This window comes from Clupea harengus, chromosome 4 (genome assembly GCF_900700415.2).
Source record: "Clupea harengus chromosome 4, Ch_v2.0.2, whole genome shotgun sequence".
Lineage (NCBI taxonomy): Eukaryota > Metazoa > Chordata > Actinopteri > Clupeiformes > Clupeidae > Clupea > Clupea harengus.
Window position 1 is genome coordinate 27581026 of NC_045155.1, and position 9859 is coordinate 27590884.

Here is a 9859-nt window from a genome sequence, read left to right on the forward strand (position 1 = left end):
GTCTGTCATGTGCCTTTTTATTTTTAATATTTTTATTTTCATTCTTCTGTTTGATTTACTTGGTTGTACAGGACGTTAGGTACTGTTCACATACTAGTGTTCAAACAAGAACCACAGGCCAGCTAGTCATCAGTCCAAAATGGTTGGGAGAGTTTTAAGGATGGGTTGTGTTGCATCTGCACATCAATCTCAACCAAATGACATGGCACAAAGAAATTGAAATATAAAACATTTTCGTACTTAAATTAAATAAATAAAAAGCATAGGGCATAGTAAACAATAGCGATATGAAAGTAAGGATGGATACTCAAAATCCAAAATGTTAATTAAAACCTTAAATAAATTCCAGTCTCGCCAGTCATAGATGTCACAAAGATACTCAGATAATGTCAGAGATGTAGACACTGCACTTGGACGTGGTCCCTCTGCAACTCCATGCTTTAAAAAAAGTCGTGCCCAATGATTCCGACTGTTTAGCTTTGCTTTAGTGGAGTGTAAATGACGTTTAGTGAATGATAGTGTTACTAAAGGTAGTCTGGGGGTTGTGGACTACCCAATTGGTGTTGTTACACCCCCGGGCTGCTCGCTATGGGAAGCCAATGCAACATCTCTGAGAAGCTCTTTATTAATAATAATAATAATAATAATAATAATAATAATAATTCATTTTATTTGTAACGCACTCAATAGAGCAAAGGCTTCTTCACACTCTACTCTGCATTAGACCTGTTAGTAATCATTACAGTCGTTCAAACTAGAGACAACTCCTCCGGCGATATCACAATGTCTAATCGCTATTGATCGATCTTTCAGGCATAGAGATGGATCAATGCAAACGGTTAATGGGTAGGAATGACTTCATCTCGATGCACTACAATTGACCGATTTAGCATCTTGCGTTTCCCTCCAGTCAAAAAAAAAAAGTAATCATAATAATTCAAGTAGCGACACAAAACAAGCTCAAGTGAGAGCGTTGTTTGTTTTTAAGACATAACACGGAAATCCCCAAACAGCTAGGCATTTGACTTAAGGGCTCGGGGAAGGGGGGGGGGGGGGGGGAAGAACACTTGATGAAGCAGAGATATGCGATAAACAACATCGGTTCAACCCCAAGGAAGTGAGGAAGGGGGGTAAACGTGGTGGTGGGTGGTGGGTGGTAGTGCGGGAAGGGTAAGTTAGTGGCAGGTTGGATTGCCCAAGTGTTAGGCTGGCTTGCTGTGGCAGTGTGGTATCTGTGGCATCTCGGCCAACTCCCCTGTGAGATATGACCATTAGTAAGATCCAACTCCCCTGTGAGATATGACCATTGGTACGGTCTATAGGAATCTCTGGGACTGTAAGGGTTTCAGATGACCTAGAGCGTTTCCCTTTGTAAAGGGGAGGGGGGGGGGGGTGCGCCAAACATCCACTGCAGAAGCAACGTCCATTATTGCACATTTACCATCTGTAGTTCATTACTTCCTGAACGGTTTGTTGTTGTTGTTGGAGTTCACAGCCTAAACTTCGGGAAGGGGTGGGCGTGGCGGATTGAGTTTGGGTTGGGGTAAAAGGATGATGGGAAAAGTGGCCTCTGTGACATCACACTTATTCTGCTGATGACGTAAAAGGCCTAGGCCAATCACAGCACACATCCAAAGAGGCATCTCAACACACACTCAACTTGCAACACCATCTCCGTAAACGCAACTCCGTAAACATTATAGGATCGTGACCGTTCTCGTGGGCTGGGTTCAGCTGAAGTCTAGTTTCGCTCAGCCTGTCTCGAAGTTACAGTTATTCTTACAGCATACTTGTCATTATGTCGCACTAGAAATCCAACCCTTTTTCTTCACACTTCCTCTCTATGGTTCTCTCTTTCTCTCTTTTCTCAGTGCAGTCTTTCTCCCAATCAGACACATTTCCTTGTTCCTCTAACTCTCTCCCCTTTAGTTTCCTTGGCAACATACCACTGTCCCTTTCCATCTCACTGCTAGGCTCTCTCTTCTCATAAACATGTGTGGTCAAATCACACACTCTCTGTCGCTAAGAGGTACACTGCAACCACTCCTTCGCACAGAAACACAGCCTATATCTGAAAACAAATCAAAAATGAAATCAGTGGCGCTTCAACTGAAACCACAAATCTAAAGGCCCAATCTGCTAACTTCACAGTCTGATACAATCATGCTTACTGCACAAAGCATCTCTTCATAGTGTGTTTGCTGACAACTGTGGGGGTAGTGAACAAGGGGTGTTTGAATGTAAGTGAAGAATGGGGTCCAGAGAGCATGATCTTCTGTAGTTCTGCCTCTGCTTGGGCACAGACACAAAACTATTAGTGTGTCCGAAGCAGGAAGTGAACATGCATATGTATGTGCTATGGCCAGTAGGAATATTCCCTTTCTGTCACTCGCTTTCACTAGCTAGACGAATGTCTGTCCTGACTTTTTTTTCAAATGGTCGTGGTGTGATATGAAAGGCATCGTATTCAGCTGTGTGAATGGGTGTGTTTGTTTTCCATAGCTTGATTGTTACATCAGACATCCGGCTCCCCAGTGGATCTGAACTGGTATGTGATGCGGTCTGATTTCAAGTAGCTGTCACCAAGGATTTTTGAGTGTCGGAGTGTCTGTGTGTGGTGTGTGTGTGTTTCTATTTGTGTGTGTGTATGTATGCAAGACAAAAAAGGTGACCATATAACAACGTAACGATGCAAAGCTACCATGCCACAGGTCTCTGAGTCACTGAAACAGCCTCAAACAAACACTCGGCTAAAAAAAAACCCAACCCAGAGGCAAACAGAAGTCATGAAAGCGGACTCTCTCCTTTCCCCCCAAAAGCCTGGAGCCACGACACAGAAAAAAACACACAGCCGAACAAAGCAAGGAATGTCTAAAGAACCACACGGAACCAAACACAGAATGAAGAATCTATACAGCATAGAGAGTGCAGCAAGAAGGGGGGGGGAGTTGTAGGGTAAAGGGGTGTCAGAGAAAAGAGGACAACAAAAAGAAGAGGGCAGAAGAGGCTACGCACACGTGTCTGAGAGTGTGTGAGTGTACGCAGTCAGGGTGGGTGCGTGTGAAGGAGAAAAGGTGTGTGTGTGCCTGAGATGAGGGTTTTGGGGTGTACGGAAGGGGTTAGGGTGTACAAAGCTGTTCCACAACTCCCTGCCTCTCTCCCCTAAACCCACATCCCCCCCCACCCCCTCTTCCACGACACACACACACACACACACACACACACACACACACACACACACACACACACACACACACACACACTGCGGCACCGCTCACTGCTCGTCCTCCCCGAACACGTCGTTCTGTTTGCGCTTCATGTTCTCAAAGTCAAAGTCAGTGCCCGTCATGCGCTTGTAGATGTCTTTGATGTCGTTGCAAGTGGTCTCGAAGTGGGTGGTGGCGTCGTACGTACTGGAGGCGAAGATCTGCCGTGGGGAAAAAACATGCAGGGCTCAAAGTTAAAAAGATGGGGCTGTGCTACTGTGTGTGTGTGTGTGTGTGTGTGTGTGTGTGTGTGTGTGTGTGTGTGTGTGTGTTCCTGTGCACAGTGTTTTGCTCAGGAATAATGGAAGCATTCAAAACTAGTTTAGGTTGTGTCATGATTAGCTGAGCAATTATGCATATGCATATGTGTGTGCTACATCATATGTGTGTGTGTGTGTGTGTGTGTGTGTGTGTGTGCGTGCGTGTGTCATTGTGAGCACTGACCTGGCTCTCAGATCCGTCGTCTGAGGGCTCGTAGAGATCGCTAATGGCCACAAACCTGCACAACCAATCAGAAAACACAGCATATCAATTGAGTTTCTGCTGGGTGTCGCTTGACCAATCAGAAAACACAGCATATCAAATGAGTTCCTGCTGGGTGTCGCTTGACCAATCAGAAAACACAGCATATCAAATGAGTTCCTGCTGGGTGTCGCTTGACCAATCAGAAAACACAGCATATCAAATGAGTTGCTGCAGGGTGTCACTTGACTGCACTCTGGCCTAGTTTAAAACTTATATAACATGGGACTGTCAGCAGACAAGCACACACAAAGCAAGCGCAAAAGCAACTGATTGGATACCCTAGCCATCTAGCCATATGCATACAACTCTTCTTCAGAAACACAAATCCGATAATTACAACCTAAAAGTAGGTATATACTGTATCAGGAGATAGAGATGAGAGATAGAGATGAGAGTAGGTATATGTGAGGAGATAGAGATGAGAGATAGAGATGAGAGTAGGTACTGTATATGTGAGGAGACAGAGATGAGATGAGAGATGAGAGATAGAGATGAGAGTAGGTATATGTGAGGAGACAGAGATGAGATGAGAGATGAGATGAGAGTGAGATGAGAGAGTGAGATGAGAGTGAGATGAGAGAGTGAGATGAGAATGAGATGAGAGATGAGAGTCTGGAGCACTGACTTCTGGTCTATGGGCTCCAGCAGCTCGAGGGCCGGCTCGATCTCAGCCTCTGGCTCGCTCGTCTCCACCGTGGTGCTGACGATGGCGATGTACTTCCCCTGCGCAGCCACGTTGTGTGCGTATGAGATCATACACACGTAGATGTCTGCAGGGAGGGACACACACACACACACACACACACACACACACACACACACACACCCACCCACACACACACACACACAGGTGTCACAAGGATCTGAATGCAGTGGAGGATTTCTCCTTATTTTCTTTAATGATATGCATGCTAATTATAAAGCACCATCTTCAATATGAACCAGTTTAAGCTGTGAGCTCTTCTTACTTTCATAAATAACATGCGTGCTAATTATAAAATTATCTTCAATATGAATCAGTTTAAGCATTAAGCTTTGACCCTGTCTGTTGACATGGTGCGACCCTGGCCACTCACCAGAGGTGCGGTTGACCTGATTCTGGGGGATGATGATCTGACAGGAATTGGCATCGTTGGTGTTCTTGATGGGATGACTCAGGATACAGATCACCCTGATCACCTGGCCAGCTTTCCGCACGCGATCAGCGACGTAGCTGGGGTCACAGATGAGCTGCTTGCAGCGTGCAACCTACCCAGAAATCAATAGAATCGATCAATGAAAAGACACTCATCTCAATCACTCGGGAGTTCCCTGGAAAAAAGCCAAAACAGATGGTGGAAGATGGTGCATACCTCTCCCTCGGACTTCACTCCAACCACACGGCCATTCTCCATCACAATCTCATCCACGGGCTTGTTCAACATGTATGTTCCACCATAGATCGCACTTAACCTACAAAACGACACACACTGCGTTAGCATTGCTGTCATAAATGAATGGTTTACTCAACAGCACCCAAAATGGTGTCAACAGCACTGAGGAGTACTTTTCACATTTTAAAAGAATATTAGCATAGAAGCCACTGGAAAAAACACTTACCGGGCAAATCCCTGAGGCAGTTCTCCCAGCCCGTAGAGGGGGTAAAGGTACGGGCTCTTGCCATAGCGGGCCAGGGACTCGCTGTACAGTTTAATGCGGTTAATGGACTCCAGGCATGGCTGGTCCATATAGCTGTCAGGGAAATACGCAAGGCAGAAAGAGTTATTAGCAACTGATAAAACATATCAAGAAGTATCAAAATCTTTTAAACGGCTTCTTAACTTAAAAATGTATTCAATATGTTAGCTTTACTATACTTTATCTCAGCACTCACTCATCGGTCCTGTAGAGGGCCAAGGCGTGGCCCGTGAAGTCAATCACATCCTGGCCCAGGTCAAACTTCTTGTAGACGTCTCTCATGGAGGTCGTCGTGGGATCGACTCCCTCAAAGGTCTTGGGGTCGTTCTCGTCGAAGTTAGCCACAAACACAAGGAACTTCCGGAACCTTCTCTTCTCAAACATGCCCATCAGGTCTGGTATTGCCAGAAAAGCAGTCATTAATGAAACCAAAGAAAACTCTACCATATCTGCTGACTTTTAAATCATAGTTCACAGGGTTCAGAGAGCAGAAATCAGTCAATCAAAAAACATCTAAATTCACTAAATGGTACAATATTCGCTTCAAGACAATGCTTGTCAATGAAAAAATCTGGTAGGCAGGTATAATTTTTTACGATCAACCAATAGTTCTCCATAAAAATATTGTTGTCATTTTACTGAAGTAGGCTACATTCATCAGAGGAAGGACTTGAACTATTTCATTTTAATCTGAATTTTAACAAATTATGAAACAGTATTACACGTTAAATATATCTCTATATGAAACTCACTGGAAGCCAAGGCCTCGGTCTCAGTGGAGGGGACCTTATAGATCTTCCCCCCCTTGTAGACAAAACTCCCTTCCACCACCTTGAAGTCCAGGTAGCGAGTCACCTCTGTGTACAGCAGCATCTTCACCAGCTGACCTACAGGTAAGAGAGAAACACACACACACTTGAACAGACACTCACAAACATATTGAGGCTGACATGTCAAACACAGCTCGTACATGCTCATCTCTCTCTCTCATCGTCTTTCACACACACGTACACACACTGACTTACCGTTGGCCATGAGGAACTTGGGGATGAGGTCCACGTTCCAGTCTCTGCCTCGGCCCATAGCCTCAGGAGGGCTATCGTTGAGGCCGAAACGCTTGTACAGCTGGGGACAGAAGGAACCTTTCTTACACAGTGCTACTTGACCAACCTATTTCATATTCACTCAGAGTAACAACATGGTAGGCAGGTATAATATTAACTATCAACCAACAGTTCTCCATAAAAATATTGTTGTCATTTTACTGAAGTAGGCTACATTCATCCGGGAAAGAACTTTTGTATTGGAACTTGAACTATTTCAGTCACAAAAGGCCCATGAGGGGCTGTCTGACCGTGGTCTTACCTCCTCTAACGGGGTGATGGAGGAACTCTCTCCCCCATAGTAAGGGTTCCTGTCCATGTGCAGAACCTTCTTGCCATTGACGGACATGATCCCAGACAGGATGCACTCCTATGTACACATAAACAGGCATTAGAATCTGATTTTAGTCAAATTTTATTGTGTGAGGTACATGAGTATTTATCCCTATCCAAAAGCAGAAATAGTGTAACATCCTATCCTCTGGATAACTAAAATGAAGATGCAAGTAATGAACACTTTCATGTTCAATGTAATTCATATGATCGTGACATCGATCGGAGTTAATATTCGACTACCACAACATTATAAATCGACAGTCAAGGTACTACAGACACAAATGGATTTTATTTCAGCACCTTAGAACGGAACAGCACCTAAACATCACACTCCCAACTCCATGATTTTCCTACGCCTATTTAGCTACCATTGTTTTTGCATGATAACTGCAAGAAGTCATAAAGCAAAAATCATTAGAGATGAATCTGACACTGGCAATTGATAACATAGACACATACGTATGACCTCCCGCACCCAAAAACTGCGATCAATCGCTTCCACAGTGTGGAAGAGCAGTGCATCCTGGGATATATTCGGTCAGCCAGAACCCCACCCATGCAAATGAAAATGATCTAGGAGCCTCGCGGAAGCACACAAATCACTGTGTTTACCTCGCCTAACACTAAATATACAAGATAATACAGCGTTTATGTGCACAGCAGGACTCAACATTTATCCAGAATTTTATATTCTAACATTGCAGCGATTGTTTAGTGTGCTGGAGTAGGGGCCGGTGGAGGATATCACTATTATGTAATGTCGGTGCCGAGTTAATGCAGCTCGATTGCTTTTGTGGTCGACACTGGGAAACTTGGCAAGATCAGTGTAGGCCCATTCATTGCGCATCACACAAGCATTCAATGCAAACAGCATTTCAATCTGTTAAAACTCCAGCTGTGCAAAAAGATGTGCGCGTTTCGTGAAGTCGGTTGTCATCGATGTCAATGGCACTACCTGCCAATAACAGCAGTGTAATAACGCTATGTTACTGCGTTAACATCAGATAATCGAAACATAACTTGCTTCGACAGCAGCTCGCTGTCAATGGTGGTTCTGTCTCCTTGGGTTACTCGTACAACAGACCACGTAGAAAGTACTGGGCGTGTTACCAGGCCGCTCCACGTAGCATCTTTATTGTGGAGGAGAAATGGGTGCTCTATAAAGTATTTCATCCGATTAACCTCATGCGTTTTCAATGGAACATCATACGTTATGCTGACATAGGCTGCTGCCAAGGCTTTTTTATATACTATGGCCTAGCAGACCGTCGTGTTATCATTGTTAGCTGTAGTTACAGTGCCACTACATGACTTCATCTGTGACTGAAAGCATGTAGTCATCGAGCCATTGTCTGTGTCAAAAACGTAGCAAAATTAAGTGTTTGCCTTTGTCATCACATCCACATATTATTTGACAACAAGAGTGTTGTTGTTATGTAACAATGCATAGACTACAATAATTGGTCCAGTAAAATTTCATTTAAAAGCTTTTCACTTTCTGTTAGTCTCCATGCAATGTTAAATAAAACCACGGACCCAACCTCAGCACGCTGGTGAATCTAGTTTAATGTAGGCTATGTCTTCTATCAACCTTACACTCTTGGTAAGGCTACTGGTTCCCGGTGGTTGACCGTGCCTTACCGTAAGACCAGTGCCCAAAACGATCACATCGTATTCCTCATCCATGGCGTCCTTTCGGTCCTGGTCTCCTCAGGCTCCCCAACAGTCAATAAAATGCTCTTCAGAAAGGCGAAGTAGAGAAGAGATGGCTTTTGGTAGATTGTGGAGTGTTTGTATGGCTGATCTATTCAACCTCTGTATGAGAATTGAAGAGGATGCGCTGCACCCGGCGAAAGCGACGAGGATGTGACCCAGGGCGCAGAACTACTCCCGGTAGAGATCCTTTCGCGTCTGAAAATAGGGCGTCGTTTGTGGCATTGGTGGCATCAGCTCCTTAATGATTGTCTAGTTTCTTCGCCGCATTCCACTAAATTGAATAAAGGCTGCTATGTTAACAGCGTTATTTTCATTCTCTCTGCATTGTAAAGACAGCATAATTATAACAACACATGTAAAGTTAAAATTGTAAACACACACAGTAGCATTTGAAATCACGCTCTTCTCACGTTTATTGAAGGAGTGACCTTGTTGCAAATGCTGTGTTCTTCCGCCATCAGTCAATGCAAAACGTTTCTGAAGCCAAGTAGGAGCATAAGTGTCCGGTTGTACATGTTCTCTCTCTCTCTTTCTTTCTCTCTACCTTTATCACAAAACCATGCCCCACTTAACCTGAAGCAAAATATAAGCTGTAGACCAATGGGTTTGGGGGATACTCACTCACATATTAATCTCCGTTCACAAAGTTAACTTCATGCTACACTGAAACAAGACACGCTGCGTAGACTAACCTGGTTTACCGCACACGGAGCACAGGTTAACATTTCAGGACCATGGACAGGGAAATTAACTCTTTGATCTGAGACGTTTTGCAATCAGTCTTCAATTCTTAAGAATGTAATGTCTTAAACAAGCTAGCCATGCCCCTAACTGTTCCTTATTTTGACACAGAATTGCTACTACATTAAAGGCCAGCGATGCTTGAATTTCACAGTAAACCCATTAACACCTACTGAGCTGATATTGAAATTGAACATTATGAAATGCAAAGCATGATGTATACCGACTGGTCTTTTGTCACCTTAGCCTGACCAAATAAACTGACAATACATATGTTTTTGAAGAGAAGGAATATCAGTATGAAGACTTTAATGTTAGACCCCATCAGAAAAACGCCAAGAAACTAGGGTGAAAGTCGTGCAACAGACACGAAGACTTCAGGTACCAATCACACTGAACAAATAACCTTTGTAGCATTTTTTGTAGCACCCCTGTAGATTTTGCAGACACATTAGTCTACTCGCACCAGCAATGATCGGGTTAATGATTGTACGT

General features: G+C 44.0%; 1 protein-coding gene across 1 annotated transcript; it reads right to left on the reverse strand.

The window, feature by feature from the left end:
• LOC105900146 (rab GDP dissociation inhibitor alpha) lies at nucleotides 1-8825 on the reverse strand. The gene is made up of 11 exons (XM_012827397.3): nucleotides 8549-8825; nucleotides 6834-6941; nucleotides 6494-6593; nucleotides 6221-6355; nucleotides 5665-5863; nucleotides 5391-5522; nucleotides 5144-5243; nucleotides 4868-5039; nucleotides 4417-4561; nucleotides 3711-3765; nucleotides 1-3427 (listed from the first exon to the last, which is right to left on the reverse strand). The coding sequence occupies exons 1-11, from the start codon at nucleotides 8591-8593 to the stop codon at nucleotides 3275-3277; spliced, it is 1344 nt and encodes a 447-aa protein (XP_012682851.1). The 5' UTR covers nucleotides 8594-8825; the 3' UTR covers nucleotides 1-3274.
• Nucleotides 8826-9859: the final 1034 nt, after the last annotated feature.

Coding starts and splice junctions, on each gene's coding strand:
- LOC105900146 (XM_012827397.3), bottom strand. CDS start 8,593: ATGGATGAGGAATACGATGTGATCGTTTTGGGCACTGGTCTTACG. Junction 6,594..6,833: donor CCATCACCCCGTTAGAGGAG/GTAAGACCACGG, acceptor TTCTGTCCCCAG/CTGTACAAGCGTTTCGGCCT. Junction 3,766..4,416: donor CTGGAGCCCATAGACCAGAA/GTCAGTGCTCCA, acceptor TTGGTTGTGCAG/GTTTGTGGCCATTAGCGATC.